Consider the following 16688-nt stretch of genomic DNA (forward strand, 5'->3'; position numbering starts at 1 on the left):
GAGTATTTTTAGAGCAGTTTTAGGTTCATAGCAACATTGCGGGGAAGGTACAGAGATTTCCCGTATACTCCCTGCCCCCAAATATGCACAGCCTCCCCATTATCAACATCCCCACCAGCGTGGAACATTTGTTACAACTGATGAACTTACACTGACACGTCATTATCACCCAGAGTCCGTAGTATACATATGGGTTCCTTGGTGTCATACATTCTATGGGTTTGGACAAATGTATGATGACATGTATCCACCGTTACAGTATCACATGGTTTCACTGCCCCGTGATTTCACTTTTTCAAAGTAACTAGTCCTCATTCATCTTGTCTAAAACCTAATTCCCCTGTCTCCTCAACACCAGCTCCCCTCCCCCGACAGAGGGTCTGTCACCTCCCCAGTAACCCAGGCTTGAAATCTTAGGGTGAAATACAGTTCCACTTGACATTGAGATGTGGTCCAGGACAATGAATCCCTCGGCCACATTACCAATACCGCTTATGTCTGACCACTTGCTTGAAAGCTATCCATGATAACTGTATTTTTAAAGCATATGTTTTAAAAGTTTAGTAGAGACAGGAGAGAGATTTTTTTTAAAAAAAAACTACTGAACTGCACACTTTAAAAGGGTAAACTGGGGCTTCCCTGGTGGCGCAGTGGTTGAGAGTCTGCCTGCCAATGCAGGAGACACGGGTTCGTGCCCCGGTCCGGGAAGATCCCACATGCCGCAGAGCGGCTGGGCCCGTGAGCCATGGCCGCTGAGCCTGCGCGTCCGGAGCCTGTGCTCCGCAACGGGAGAGGCCACAACAGTGACAGGCCCGCGTACCGCAAAAAAAAAAAAAAAAAAAAAAGGGTAAATTGGGATTTCCCTGGTGGTGCAGTGGTTAAGACTCAACGCTCCCAATGCAGGGGGCCCGGGTTCTATCCCTGATCCAGGAACTAGATCCCACATGCATGCCGCTACTAAGAGTTCGCATGCCGCAACTAAGGAGCCTGCGTGCCGCAACTAAGGAGCCCTCAAGCCACAACTAAGGAGCTCACCTGCCACAACTAAGGAGCCCATGTGCTGCAACTAAGAAGCCCATGTGCTACAACTAAGAAGTCGGAGAGCTGCAAATAAGGAGACTGTGAGCCACAACTAAGGAGCTTGCCTGCCACAACTAAGACCCGACGCAACCAAATAAATAAATATGAAAAAAAGGTAAACTTTATAGGGTTTTTACAATAAAAAAATAAAACCTAATTTTTTTTAAAGGGAATGAAGTCCTGGGGACTTCCCTGGCAGTCCAGCGGTCAAGACTCCCTGCTCCCAATGCAGGGGCATGGGTTCGATCCCTGGTCAGGGAACTAAGATCCTACATACCGTGTGGTGTGGCCAAAAAATTTTTAAAAATAAAAATATACACTTTGAATTAAAATAAAACACCAACATATTTTTAAAATAAAGGTGGGGGCGACTTCCCTGGTGGTCCAGTGGTTAAGACTCCACACTCCCAATTCAGGGGGCCCAGGTTCTATCCCTGGTCGGGGAACTAGATCCCACATGCATGCCGCTACTAAGAGTTCACATGCCACAACGAAGAAGCCCGCGTGCTGCAACAAAGACCCGGCGTGGCCAAAATAAATAAATAAATATTTTAAAAGAAACAAAGCTGGAAAGTATCACATTAAAAAAAAAAGGGGGTAATGACGTTCTGCTACATGCTACAATGTGGATGAACCTTGAAGACCTTATAAAAGGAGAAAGAAGCCAGACACAAAAGGTCACAGGTTGATCGTGAGTTGTTTGTGATAAGTGACTGCACTTACATGAGACACCTGGAATCGGCAAATTCATAGGGACAGAAAGTAGAATAGAGGTTACCTGGGGCTGTGAGAAGGAGAAAAGGGGAGTTAGTGTTTAAGGGGTACAGCGCTTCTGTTCAGGATGATGAAATGTTCTGGATATGGAGAGTGGTGATGGTTATACAACATTAGGAATATACTTATTGCTACTGAATTGTACACTTGAAATGGTTAAAATGGTAAAGTTTATGTTATGTACATTTTACCACAATAAAAAAATTTTTTTTAATCAAATAAAAAGAAGCCAGGCACAAAAGAGAACATCCTGTATGATTCCATTAAAGAGAAGTTCAGGGACTTGCCGGGTGGTCCAGTGAGTAGGATTCTGAGCTCCCAATGCAGGAGGCCCAGGTTCGATCCCTGGCCGGGGAACTGGATCACACGTGCCATAACTAAGAAGCCTGCATGCTGCAACTAAGAGTCCACATGCCGTAACTAAGAAGCCCGCATGCCGCAATTAAGACCCGGCTGCAGCCTAAATAAATAAATAAATATTTAAAGAGAAGTTCAAAGACAGGCAAAACTAATCTATGGTGCTAGAACTCAGGAGAGCCTTTGGCAGAAGTGACTGGAAGAGAGAATGAGGGCGGTTATCGGGGTTTCTTGATCTGGGGGTGGCTACAGAGGAGTGTTTAATCAGTGAAATTCATTGTTCTCAATACTTATTTTCACCCTTTTCCCTCAAAAATATATTTAATTGATTGCATCCTGAGTGGCTGTAAATTTTCCATTTATGCCACAAATAGATTTTTTTGTTTTTTGTTTTGGCTGCGCCACGTGGCTTGTGGGATCTTAATACCCCAACCAGGGATTGGACCTGCGCTCCCTGCAGTGGAAGCGCAGAGTCCTAACCACTGGACTGCCAGGGAAGTCCCTGTGCCACAAATCTTTGAAATGAGCCAATTCTTTCTACCCTTGCCAACATTAGACATTATCAATTTTATTAATGCTAAAAACAAAGCAAACAAGCAAATAAAACCGCAGTACACAATTTGCCTTGTGAAAACTGGCCCTGCAGAAAAAACAACTACTAGTGTTTTGATAGACATTAAAGGACAGCAAAGACTAGTAAAGTGGCAGCTCTGACCAGGACTAACATTTTGGGTAGTTTAAGAATTCAGAGGCAGCTCAGAGCCACCCCATAAAAGACCCCATCCGGAGGTCTACATGAAACATAACAAAAGAGTTTGGGTTTTGTTTTTTGTTTGTTTCTTTGCTGCGCGCCTCCCGGCTTGCAGGATCTTACTTCCCCAACCAGCCCTGGCAATGAAAGCGCCAAGTCCTAACCACTGGACAGCCAGGGAATCCCCCAAAGCAGTTTTGAGAAACTCTTGTCAGAAAGTGCTCCAGCCAGTTCAAAAACGCTTCCCAAGTAGGACATAAGACTTTAATGAAAACTAAGAGACCATTTAGGCAGGGTGGGAGGGTTTGTCCAGGAAACACGTGAAAGTCATCAGAAAGGGGACAGAGAAGAATGGGCAGGCATTTCCACTTGCAAGAACATGGAGGAGCTTCAGGAAAATCTTGATGAAAAAGAAACCTACAACCACCAAGAGAATCTGCCTCATAATTCCACCTTGACTGAAGCCAGTACTAACACCACCACTGCCCAATATAGGCATACCTCGTTTTATCATGCTTCCCAGATATTGCTTTTTTTTTTTTTGCGGTACGCGGGCCTCTCACTGTTGTGGCCTCTCCCATTGCGGAGCACAGGCTCCAGACGCGCAGGCTCAGCGGCCATGGCTCACGGGCTTAGCCGCTTCACGGCATGTGGGATCTTCCTGGACTGGGGCACGAACCCGTGTCCCCTGCATTGGCAGGTGGACTCTCAACCACTGCGCCACCAGGGAAGCCCAATATTGCATTTTTTATTGTACAAACTGAAGGTTGCATCAAGCAAATCTATCAACACAATTTTTCCAAGAACATTTGCTCATTTTGTCTCTGTGTCACATTTCAGTAATTTTAAAAAGATTTCAAAACTTTTCGTTATTATTTTGTTAGCATGAGCTGTGTAAGTGATCTTTAATGTTACTATTAGATAGTACAACTCACTGATGGCTCAGATGATAATTAGCATTTTTTAGCAATAAGATACTTTTTATTTAAGGCATGGACTTTCTTTAGACATCATGCTATTGCATACTTAACAGACTACAGTATAGTGTGAACATAGCTTTGATATGCACTGGGAAACCAAAAAACTTGTGTAACTTGCCTTATTTCAATATTTGCTTCATTTCAGTGGCCTGGAACCGAACCTGTAATATCTCCGAGGTGTGCCTATACAAAGGAACCCAGGGGAGGCCTGGAGGCCCCAACCAGGTCTTCGGTGTCCACCCTAGTCTGCTCCTTTATCTACAAGACCTTAACTTGCTTTGACTTTGCTCACCCCTGGGACTTGCAGCTTCCCCAGTTGTGACCCTCAGTCCTCCCAAGGACACAGCCTGTCCTCATCCTGTGGCTCTACTTGCTCCAAGAAATACCCTTCACTCCTTCTTTAACCCCTGCTCCTCCCCGCACTGGACCTACCATGGTACCTCCTACAACCAAAATGGCACCATGTTCCCACGTTACTCTAGAGCCCTCACTCGCTGAATTTGAGATTCCTCAGAAAGCTCCTCTCCATTTATCAGACAAATGGGAAATTTCAGGGGACTGTGGCTTCCCCTTGGCCATCCCCCATGTCAACGTGACCTCCTGGTTACCCAAAGATACTCACCCGTAAAGCCATCTGGCAGGGGCCAAGCACATCAAGGGTGACCAAGCCTTGGAGACCAAGGCCACTCCCTTCCTCCTGGGCCCCCTGCAGGCTGGTGCTGGTGTTGGTGGAAAAGTGATAGGTGTATCTGGTGCCCAGGGGGAGGTGGGGATCAGCTGAACCTGGAGGGCAGAGGACGCAGTGTCACCTTGACAATCCGAAACCTTTTGAGACTCAACTCCACCTGGACTACTTAGCCATCCTTACTGCCACCTCCCTCTCTCCTTTGGTCTATGAGCTGCCTGCTCCCAGCTCAGGGGAAGGCTGGGTGGCTGCAGACCCCAAGAGAGTGAAGGAGAAAATAAAGAAAATAACAATAAGTGCTTAATAAATGTTACCCAGTGTTTCATGTTCTAGGTCCTCTTCTAAGAGCTTTATACACATCAGGGTTTTTCAGCCTCGGCAGTATTAATATTTTGGGCCGTATAATTCTGTTGTGCACTGTAGGATGTTTAGCAGCATCTCCAGCCTCTACCCACTGGATGCCAGTAGCACACCCCAGTTGTGACAAGCAAAAATGTCTCCAGAATTTGCAAAATGTCCCTGGGAGATACAATCATCCTTGTTGAGAACCACTGATCTATTTTATATTAACTTATGGAAGCCTCATAACAACTTTGAGGTGGGCACTCTTATTTTCTCCATTTTACAGAGTTGGAAACCAAGGCTCAGAGAGGTTAACTAACTTACCCAAGGTTGCACAGCTGAGATCCAAACCTTGGCAGTCTGATGGACTGCCTTGGTGGTTATCAGTGGGGGCAGGAGGTGGGTTGGAGAGATTATCCTGATCTTTACAGAAAACAGAGCTGTAGGGCTGGCCAGTCTGGAGGTATTGGAGGTAGTGGGGAGGTGAAGTAGGTGCTCTGGGGAAGATCAGATCTAGGGAGCAGTCTGTGATTCTTTCTTTCTTTCTTTCTTATTTATTTTTTTAATTGAAATCTAGTTGATTTACAATGTGCCAATCTCTGCTGTACAGCAAAGTGACTTGGTTATACACATACAGACATTTTTACATATTCTTTTCCATTATGGTTTATCAGAGTCTATGATTCTTGAACCTTCTCTTTAGACCAGCGGGCCAATTGCAAAATACTATTAAATTATTAATTATGACACCTCACCCTTTTCCTGGGCTTGGAATTGAATTAACATATTCATGTTAATTTCTTTGTGCTCAAATATAACCACATCTCACATTCCCAAAATGCTTCTTTCCAAACAATTTGCCCCGAGTTTCTCTAATCTACTCTACCCCAAGATGCAAATAGAATCACTTGGCTGAAGTCTTTTACTCCACCTGGAGACCACAAGGTATGAGGAAAAAGCCCAGCGGCCTTAGGGCTGGGATGGCTTAAGGCCATTTTAAGCTGAGGGTGCTATTTGCTTCTCTAAATGCTGGTGACTTGGTGGCCTTTGCAGAACGGGTCTTGCTCCTCCCAAATGGCCTCCCTGGGAATGTGGCCAAGACACTCTGGGGTTGTCCCTAATCACACCTGGCAGTGGTCAGCTTCGCCTCCCCAACCACCTACCGGCCCTGTCTCAGGTTCAGCGTCACCAAAAGTGTAATAAGGTCTCCGGAGAGACTCGCTCACCTGAGCATGAAGTCATGCAGGAGGCCGCCTGCTCCACCGGCGAGTCTGGAATTTCTGAAACCACAAATCAGATGGAAGCAGGGCAAGGCCAGGAGGAGGCATGCGACAGCCCCGCCCCGTGGGCTGCTGACCTGCTCTTGAAAGAGGACATTTAAGGGTCCGGGGGCCAAGGGGACAAAAAGAGATAATTCCAGCTCTCCTCTCTCTCATGGGGCTGGGAGTGACTCCCTGCCCCGTCCCCACCCTGCTCTTCCCCATCTTGGGCACTGGCATCACCGTCACCCCATTGCTAGAGCTGGTACCTGGGAGTCATGTGTGCTTCCCCTCTTTTCCCTTATCATCACCCCAAGTCCCATGTGCCAGCAAGTGCTGCCAATTCCATCAGGTCTCCCCCCTCCCTCCATCTACCCATCCATCCCCCCCTCTATTCATTCCTCCCTCCCTCCCTCCATCCTTCTCTCTCTCCATCTCCATCACCATCACTCTAGGCAAAGCCACATCTTCTCTCACCTAGACAACTGCAGCAGCCTCCTAATTATCCCCCATGTCTACGGTTCATCCCCCACAGTCAGTCATGTTTTAAAAGTCTAAATCCAGTCACATCACTCCCTGCTTAACAGCCCCTAAGTCTCTCGCCTCACCCACCCCAACCCATATGCACTCATAATAAAAGCCTTCCCATGAGAGCTGGCCTCTGTCTGCCCCTCTGGCCACATCTCACTCCCACTCCTGACCTCCAGCCATGCTGGTCCTTCTCCAGCTCAAGGCCTTTGCACATGCTGTTCCTTCTGGCCTCAACACTCTTCCACCTGCTCTCACATCCTAGGCTCCTTCAGGCCTCAGCATAAACATCTCTCCCCGGCGACTTCCCTGGTGGTCCAGTGGCTAAGACCCGCACTCCCAATGCCGGGGGCCTGGGTTCGATCCCTGGTCAGGGAACTAAATCCCGTATGCCACAGCTAAAGATCCCACATGCCTCAACTAAGACACAGCACAGCCAAATCAGTCAATCAATCAATCAATAAAACATCTCTCCCTGACCTCACCTCTCAGTGTCTATCTCTGATACAGACCTGGTAGTCTATCTTAGCATCCTATTCTCTTCATAACGCTTGTGAAACTTTAATGATTTCATTATTTTGGTCACCTTTGTCAAAATTGTATCCCCCAGCTCCTGATCCCCAGGACAGACTGGAATGATTAAATGAATGAATACAACTAACACTTGCACAGCAGTTACCGTGCGCCAAGCACCGTTCCAAGCAATTTATACACTAAACGCCGTCAATCTCCTGGGAGTCCCCTGAGGTAAGGGCAATTATTACTCCCATTTTACAGATAAAGACACTGAGGCATAGAGACGGAGAGCACGCAGTTAGGAGGGGAGCCAGCATTTCAACCCAGGCACCCTGAGTCCACAGCCTTAACCACTACATTATCATGAAGGAATGAGTGAGTGAATAAAGGAACAGGTGAACCAACAAAGGCAAGACCCAGAGGCTACAGCAGTAAAGGACGGTTATCTAGTTTGGCTCCCCAGCAGATCTCGTAATACCTCATTTAGCCACCATCTAAGCTGCAGAACAACCAGAGTATGAACAGAACGGCCAGGGACCTCCTCAGGCTGCTGAGGATACTCTGCAGGGGATCCTCAGACCACCTGCCTGGGGAGGGTCAGCATCTCTCCATCTGCCTGTCCCAACGTCACCTGAAAGCCTCCCCATTTCCACCTACTGTCAACTCCTCATTTGTCCTTCCTTCCAACCACACGCCTGGGCATTTCCTGGGCATCATCCATACCCTTCCAGAACAGCCTTAGCCAGGGGTCCATCTGCAGGCATTTTCATACAATGACGTTCCAATAATACCATTTCTGTCCTCAAAACCACCCCACTGTGCCTCAACTGGTAATCATTACACGTACCACCCTGTTTAATCCCTTAAGAAAAATACACTTGCCCAGAATGGGGGGAAAGTGCATTTTATACCATTCCATTTAAACCCTTTGAAATAATAGAACATGTTAGGGTATTTGGCAGGGGTTTTTCCCCCCTGAATGTTTTGGCTCATCCAACAAAATGCTCTTTGCATTAAAGTAGAATATCAATGGATAAAATCACATTTCAAAGACATTTCAGTCAATCAGTCTCCCTTTCAACTTTCTTTCAACTCTGATCACTTGGACCCTGGGCGTCAGATTGAACATGTGTGTGCATAATCTTTAAACTCCCAGTTGTGCACAGACCCAGCATTCTGGCTTCTTTGCTCCACCGAACCTCTACATCTGCTTTTCCGCCCTGCTATGCGAGGGCAGTGATGCCTACAAGCCCAGGTCCAACACGAGCTCCCAGGAGTAAAGTGTGTTCTCAGAGCATTCTGCTTGAACCAAGTCTGTTTCCCTTCCACTTCTCAAGCACTTAAAAAGACATATCTAAAGTTTAAAAAAGGTTTCAGAAAAACAAAGACCATTCGATGATCCTACTAAATAAATCAACCAAGAAGGGGAAAACAGTGAGTGCCGGGAGGTAATAAATCTTTCCATCACCTCTAGGGAGAGATCTGAAATGGATTGAAATTATTGTCATCTCATTTCAGAAATGAAATCAAGTCTCATTTCAGCTTTCTCAGATGTCAGTCGTGATCCCCGTTCATTTATATATCCAGCCAGCACAAGATTCACTAAACACCAGCTGTGTGAGAGGCAAATAGGTGAAAACACAGTGAGTAAAACAGCTGTGATCGGACGGGCACTGTCTGGGACAGTAGCCACCAGCCACATTTCACATGTGGCTGGTGTTATGAAGAAACCTTTAATTAAATTTAAATTAAAAACTGTGCTCAAGTCAGTTATTGGAAAACTTTTAAGTATGTTTGAAACAACTTAGTGTACAAAAGTACTTTTTCAACTTGAAATTTTAAGAAATCTAAAAAGAGATCAAGTATTTGCAATGAAAATTTGGCATCCAAATTGAAATATGTTCTAAGTATAAAGTACACACTGGGTTTCAAGGAACAGGAAATACATCTTGTTAATACTTTTTATATCGATTACATTTTCTAATGATATTTTAGATATATTGGGTTAAGTACAATAATTATTAAATTAATTTCACTTGCTTTTTTTTTTTACACTTTTTAAGTGTGGCTGCTTCAAAATTTTAAATTACATATTGGCTTGCATTGTATTTTTAATGGATAGCACTGTCCTGTACCTTCCTGCAGTAAATAGACAACAAATTAAAGTTCATTCCACATTGTTACCCTGCATCGGAGTATTAGTATCCCTGCAGACAGCTAAGCATCCCTACACCCAGGCTCAGGAGCCTGGAAGTCAGCATTTTCTCACTCAGGATTTCAGATCTGGTCTCAGTTTCCAGAGGATGTTGGTGAAAGTTGGGAGTGAGAGATGAGGGATCCACCTGTAATCTCTCCCTCCTTTTCCCCATGAAAGGCAAAACCAAGGGAGGCAGCAGCAGGACGGGTAAACATACATGTGGCTATAAAAACACTGTCCCCAGTGCATCTGGGCTGCCGCCATTCCACCCCGGAAGGAATAGGGTTGCAGCAGCTTTACTTACTCCCTGAAGTCGCGGCCGTCAGCACCCAGAGCAGGACCAGACCAAGGAGCCCCATGGGCGCTGGCACTGCCGCTGGCTCGAGGGAGACACAGCCAGCCTCTCTCTCCAGAGCGGCTCAGAGCAGCCCAGAAAGGAACCTTCTTTCCCGAAGCGGAGGGCTCAGCTTCAATTCACACTCCCAGCACAGGAGTTGGGGATGGGAAGGGGCGGAGGTGGCTTCCAGGGCGAGGACCCAGCCAGTCAGGAGCCTCCAATAAAGTTCTTAGCACGAGGGAGGGAGGGAGGGGCTTCTGACCAGTGAGGGGGAAAAATCCCTTTTCAGTCTAGGGGAAAAAAAAAGGTTTGCCTCTTCAAGCCTTGGAAATGAAGCTCTCAGGGCAGAAGGCAACATAGCATGGTTTGCCTTTTTGTGTGTGTGGTCTAATAGATATAAAATTTACCATTTTAACCATTTTAAAGTGGCGATTGGTGGCATTGAATACATTCACAGCATTGTGTAACCGTCACCACTATCGAGTTCTGAGGTCTGATTTTGGGCTTGTCTTTCCCAGCACTCATGGTGGGTGAAGCAAAGAGAAGGGCCAGCCCAGCCTCGGAAACGGCTCTCAGCAGCTGAGGGGTGTTTCAATCCTTCAGGCCCAAGGCCTCCCTCCTGCACACATTAGGACCACCAGCAGAGAAGGGGCGCAAGTCTTCTGGGCGGCCGGGGGTCCTCTCACACGTGATCCCAAGCCCCACATCTACCTGCACCCTTTGGTGTTTAGGCTCCAGGCAGCAGAGTTCCTCAGCCACCACCTCCGTCAGGCCCCTGCAGGCCTCGTGGACCAGCCCCTCCTCTTATGCACCTGCTTCCCACAATAAGTGTGCTTTTTTATAAACCACTTTATTGAGATAATATATCACACAATTCTCCCATTTAAAGTACACAATTCAATGGTTTTTAGTATATTCACAGACTTGTGCAACCAACACCAGAACCAATTTTAGAACATTTTCATCACCATAAGAGATAATCCCAACCCCCCATAAGCAGTCATTCCTCATTCCTGTCACCCCAGTCCCTGGTCACCACTGCTCTGCTTTCTGTCTCCATGGATTTACCTCTTTGGGTCATTTCATAGAAATGGAATCATTCAATACGTGGCCTGTCGTGTCTGGCTTCTTTCAGTGAGACCATGCTTTCAAGGTTCAGCCATGCTGTAGTGTGTGTCAGTATTTCATTCCTTTTTATAGCTGAATATTGTGTCATCAAATGGATAAGCCACATTTGTTTGTTCGTTCATCCCTCAATTAACAGTTAGATGTAATTTTGTTAAAGTTAAATTAAGACCCACTTGACTGGTTGACACATCATGTCTTATGGAAATAATTAATTATGCTTTGTCTTTTTTTGGCCATGCCACGTGGCTTGTGGGATCTTAGTTCCCTGACCAGGGATTGAACCCGGGCCCTTGGCATTGAAAGCACTGAGTCCTAACCACTGGACCACTGGGGAATTCCCTAATCAGGCTTTTAGACTTGGGCCATTTTCTTTTATATTTTGAAACCAGTAATTTCACCTTCCCATCCTCCAGCTCAAACATCTTCACTGGTTGAGCGCAGAAACCCCCATAGGGCTGAAGATTCAAACAGCCCTTCAGCTTACAGCTGCCTGGGGGCCCTCGATGTGTTCTGGGGGGCTACTAAATGCTTTGAGGAAAAGCAGAAAACTACATCTGACAGGGCTGGCCTGGAGGAGCTAAAATTCTTGAAGGGAAATGAGATGCACGTGCAAAAAAACAAGAAATGTACCAAGGAGACCTCTGGTTAGAAAGGAATGGTTATTGTGTGGGGAGTCACTGGGGGCAATTTACAAAGGAGAGATTTCCCCGGGACTTCAAAAAATAGATGGTAATGTTACTAGAAAACTGTATACTTGCAACTAGGAGAGAAATGAGTCCTGGAGACCTAATACACAGTACAGTGATTATAGACAACAAAATGGTATCGTAAACATTGAACTTGCTAAGAAACTAGATGAATTTTTCCCAACACTAGATGATAATTATACGATGCAAGAGAGGTGTTAGCTAATGCTACGATGGCAACCGTATTGCGATATAAATGTATCAAACTAATATGTTCGAGGCCTTAAACTCACATAATGTCATATGTCAAATATATCTCAATTAAAAACAAACTGGGGGCTTCCCTGGTGGCGCAGTGGTTAAGAATCCGCCTGCCAATGCAGGAGACACAGGTTCGAGCCCTGGCCCGGGAAGATCCCACATGCCGTGGAGCAACTAAGCCCGTGCACCACAACTACCGAGCCTGCGCTCTAGAGCCTTTGAGTCACAGCTACTGAAGCCCTCGCACCTAGAGCCTGTGCTCCGCAACAAGAGGAGCCACCACAATGAGAAGCCCGCGCACCACAACAAAGAGTAGCCCCTGCTCGTCGCAACTAGAGAAAGCCTGCGCACAGCAACGAAGACCCAACACAGCCAAAAATAAATAAATAAATAAATGCATTTATTTATTTATTTAAAAAAAAAAACAACTGTACGGGTACAGGGCAAAGCACTCACTGAATATCAACTCATTCAGTCAAACCTCCCCGCCTGCCCGCCCGTCCCTACTAACAACAATCTGCAAGGTTGAACTAGCAGCATCCCATTGTACAAAGAAGAGACACAGAGAGGTTAAGTCACTTGCCCAAAGTCACACAGCTTGTGAGGATTTTAAACCCAGTGCTGCTCCAGAGTCCCTGTTCTTTTGACTTGGGCAGCTTCGCTCAACGGTTATCACTTCCTCCATCTCTTCTTCCTGGAGACTCTGGTCTGTGCCCACAACTCTGGATTCCTTCTCCTTTCACAGTCAGGAATCTGAAAGAAAACCGTGCAACCTTCCATGTGGTGTTTCCCAGTTAATACAGCGACATCACAGTCTAGGCCTGGAAAATCAGAACCATGGTGGGGGGCGCCTCCCCCCAGGCCCTTCTCATGACCATCGGGGTCTGCCGATCTACCAGAGTTCTCGGGGGTAGGGCTCCAGGCATCTCTGGCCTCCCTTCCCCGTGTCTGTCATTACTGGACAAAAATCTGATGCCCTGATAGGATGGAGCTCCGGGACTCGAGGACTTGATTCACAATCAGATCCTCCTAGACAAGCCTTCCCACCTCTTCATCCTCCGACGAAAACTGGGTCCTGCTTCCTCCTTGAAAGAATTTGGGATTGGGTTGGCAGACAACTGGAGGCTGAGCTTCTACTTCTGAAATAAGGCAGAGGATAAACTAAGGTCCATCACACCCAAGTCAGAGTTACCAAAAATAAGACGACTTCTTTTTAGACCATCAAAAGACGCTTGATTTTGCAGAGCTGCCGCGAGAGATACCCCATGGCAGAGAAGACCTGACCAGTAGGGGGCGCAGTGAGCTCTTCTTACATGGGTAGAGGATCTCACAGAAGATTTTGTCCTTACAGCCATATTTTGTAAGACCTTATTCTTCAGAGCAGTTTTAGGTTCACGGCAAAATTGACAGGAAGGCATAGAGATTTCCAAAATACCCCGTGCTCTCGTGCACGCACAGCCTCCCCCATGGTCAGCATCCCGCATCAGAATGGTATCGTACATTTGTTACCACTGACGAACCTACACTGACACATCATCATCACCCCAAGTCCAGAGTTTACCTTCGGGTTCACCCTTGGTGTTGTACATTCTGTGGGTTTGGAGATATGTATGATGACATATATCTACCATTATAGTATCATACAGAGTATTTTCACTGCCCTAAAAATACTCTGTAATCAGCCCCTGCAACCCTGGCAACCACTGTTGTTTTTACTGCCTCTGTAGCTCTGCCTTTTCCAGAATGCCATATCATTGGAATCACACAGTACATAGCCTTCTCATATTGATGTCTTCCACGTAGCCATATGCATTTAGAGTTCCTCCATGTCTTTTCATGGCTTGATAGCTCATTTCTCTTTAGAGCTGAATAATATCTCATTGTCTGGATGTACCACAGTTTATTTCACCTACGGAGGGACATCTTGGTTGCTTCTAAATTTTGACAATTGTAGATAAAGCTGCTATAAACATCCATGTGGAGATTTTTGTGTGGACATAAGTTTTCAATTCATTTGGGTAAATACTAAGGAGCACTATTGCTGGATCATGTGGTCAGGGTATAAGTAGTTTTGTAAGAAACCACTAAACCCTATTCTAAAGTAACTGTACCAGGAGTTGGCTGGTGGCCTAGTGTTTAGAATTCTGGGTTTATCAGTGCCGTGGCCTGGGTTCAATCCCTGGTCAGGGAACTGAGATCCTGAAAGCTGTGCGACTCGGCCACAAAAGACAAAAAAACAAAGTAGTCTTACCATTTTGCGTTCCTGTCAACAATGTATGAGAATTCCTGTTGTTCTACATCCTCACCAGCATTTGATGTTGTCAGCTTCAGAGCCCAGCCACTTAAATAAGTATGTAGTGGTATTCATTGTTGTTTTAGTTTTCATTTCCCTGATGACATATGATGTGGATCATCTTTTCATATGCTTATTTGCCATCTGTGTATCTTCCTTGGGGAAGTGTCTGTTAAGGTTTTTGGCCCATACTTTTTTTTTTAACATCTTTATTAGAGTATAATTGCTTTATAATGGTGTGTTAGTTTCTGCTTTATAACAAAGTGAATCAGCCATACATATACATATATCCCCATATCTCCTCCCTCTTGCGTCTTCCTCCCACCCGCCCTATCCCACCCCTCTAGGTGATCACAAAGAATGGAGCTAATCTCCCTGTGTTATGCGGCTGCTTCCCACTATCTATCTATTTTACATTTGGTAGTATTTATAAGTATATGCCACTCTCTCACTTTGTCCCAGCTTACCCTTCCCCCTCCCAGTGTCCTCAAATCCATTCTCTACGTCTGCGTCTTTATTCCTGTCCTGCCCCTAGGTTCTTCAAACCAACTTTTTTTTTTTAGATTCCATATATATGTGTTAGCATATGGTATTTGTTTTACTCTTTCTGACTTACTTCATTCTGTATGACAGACTCTAGGTCCATCCACCTCACTACAGATAACTCAATTTCATTTCTTTTTATGATTAATATTCCATTGTATATATGTGCCACATCTTCTTTATCCATTCATCTGTCGATGGACACTTAGGTTGCTTCCATGTCCTGGCTATTGTAAATAGTGCTGCAATGAACACTGTGGTACCTGACTCTTTTTGAATTATGGTTTTCTCAGGGTATATGCCCAGGAGTGGGATTGCTGGGTCATATGGGAGTTCTATTTTTAGTTTTTTAAGGAACCTCTATACTGTTCTCCATAGTGGCTGTATCAATTTACATTCCCACCAACAGTGCAAGAGGCTTCCCTTTTCTCCACACCCTCTCCAGCATTTATTGTTTGTAGATTTTTGATGATGGCCATTCTGACTGGTGTGAGGTGATACCTCATTGTAGTTTTGATTTGCATTTCTCTAATGATTAGTGATGTTGAGCATCCTTTCATGTGTTTGTTGGCAATCTGTATATCTTCTTCGGAAAAATGTCTATTTAGGTCTTCTGCCCATTTTTGGATTGGGTTGTTTGTTTTTTTGATATTGAGCTGCTCGTAAATTTTGGAGGTTAATCCTTTGTCAGTTGCTTCATTTGCAAATATTTTCTCCCATTCTGAGGGTTGTCTTTTAGTCTTGTGTATGGTTCCTTTGCTGTGCAAAAGCTTTTAAGTTTCATTAGGCCCCATTTGTTTCTTTTTGTTTTTATTTCCATTTCTCTAGGAGGTGGGTCAAAAAGGATCTTGCTATGATTTATGTCATAGAGTGTTCTGCCTATGTTTTCCTCTAAGAGTTTGATAGTGTCTGGCTTTACATTTAGGTCTTTAATCCATTTTGAGTTTATTTTTGTGTATGGTGTTAGGGAGTGTTCTAATCTCATTCTTTTGCATGTAGCTGTCCAGTTTTCCCAGTACCACTTATTGAAGAGTCTGTCATATCTCCATTGTATATTCTTGCCTCCTTTATCAAAAATAAGGTGACTGTATGTGCGCGGGTTTATCTCTGGGCTTTCTATCCTGTTCCATTGATCTATATTTCTGTTTTTGTGCCAGTACCCTACTGTCTTGATTACTGTAGCTTTGTAGTATAGTCTGAAGGCCAGGCACCTGATTCCTCCAGCTCCATTTTTCTTTCTCAAGATTGTTTTGGCTATTCGGGGTCTTTTGTGTTTCCATATAAATTGTGAAATTTTTTGTTCTAGTTCTGTGAAAAATTCCAGTGGTAGCTTGATAGGGATTGCATTGAATCTGCAGGTTGCTTTGGGTACATAGTCATTTTCACAATATAGATTCTTCCAATCCAAGAACATGGTATCTCTCTCCATCTGTTTGTATCATCTTTAATTTCTTTCATCAGTGTCTTATAGTTTTCTGCATACAGGTCTTTTGTCTCCTTAGGTAGGTTTATTCCTAGATATTTTATTCTTTTTGTTGCAATGGTAAATGGGAATGTTTCCTTAATTTCTCTTTCAGATTTTTCATCATTAGCGTATAGGAATGCAAGAGATTTGTGTGCATTAATTTTGTATCCTGCTACTTTCCCAAATTCATTGATTAGCCCTAGTAGTTTTCTGGTAGCATCTTTAGGATTCTCTATGTATAGTATCATGTCATCTGCAAATAGTGACAGCTTTACTTCTTTTCCGATTTGGATTCCTTTTATTTCTTTTTCTTCTCTGATTGCTGTGGCTAAAACTTCCAAAACTATGTTGAATAATAGTGGTAAGAGTGGACAACCTTGTCTTCTTCCTGATCTTAGTGGAAATGGTTTCAGTTCTTCACCATTGAGAATGATGTTGGCTGTGGGTTTGTCATATATGGCCTTTATTATGTTGAGGTAAGTTCCCTCTATGCCTACTTTCTGGAG

The 16688-nt window shown here is 44.8% G+C and overlaps 1 protein-coding gene across 15 annotated transcripts in view; it reads right to left on the reverse strand.

Annotated features, from left to right (window-relative positions):
• The window catches only part of LOC114894854, a 174486-nt gene that overhangs the window by 144820 nt on the left and 12978 nt on the right, over positions 1-16688 (reverse strand). For 12 of the 15 annotated variants that reach the window (XR_003793339.1, XR_003793338.1, XR_003793340.1 and 9 more), the window contains exons 2-3: positions 6196-6249; positions 4565-4725 (exon numbers count right to left, since the gene is read on the reverse strand). Coding sequence is in view for 11 of the 15 variants with exons in the window: in XM_029221946.1 (XP_029077779.1) it covers positions 4565-4725; positions 6196-6211 (177 nt within the window). In the remaining 4 variants the exon portion in view is untranslated. Of the gene's footprint in view, positions 1-4564; positions 4726-6195; positions 6327-9773; positions 9811-16688 lie in introns of those variants that run through there. The other 3 variants (XM_029221939.1, XM_029221937.1, XM_029221948.1) reach the window with 3 other exon arrangements.

The sequence above is a fragment of the Monodon monoceros genome, unplaced genomic scaffold (genome assembly GCF_005190385.1).
Source record: "Monodon monoceros isolate NGI ecotype Baffin Bay Population unplaced genomic scaffold, NGI_Narwhal_1 Super_Scaffold_13, whole genome shotgun sequence".
NCBI lineage: Eukaryota > Metazoa > Chordata > Mammalia > Artiodactyla > Monodontidae > Monodon > Monodon monoceros.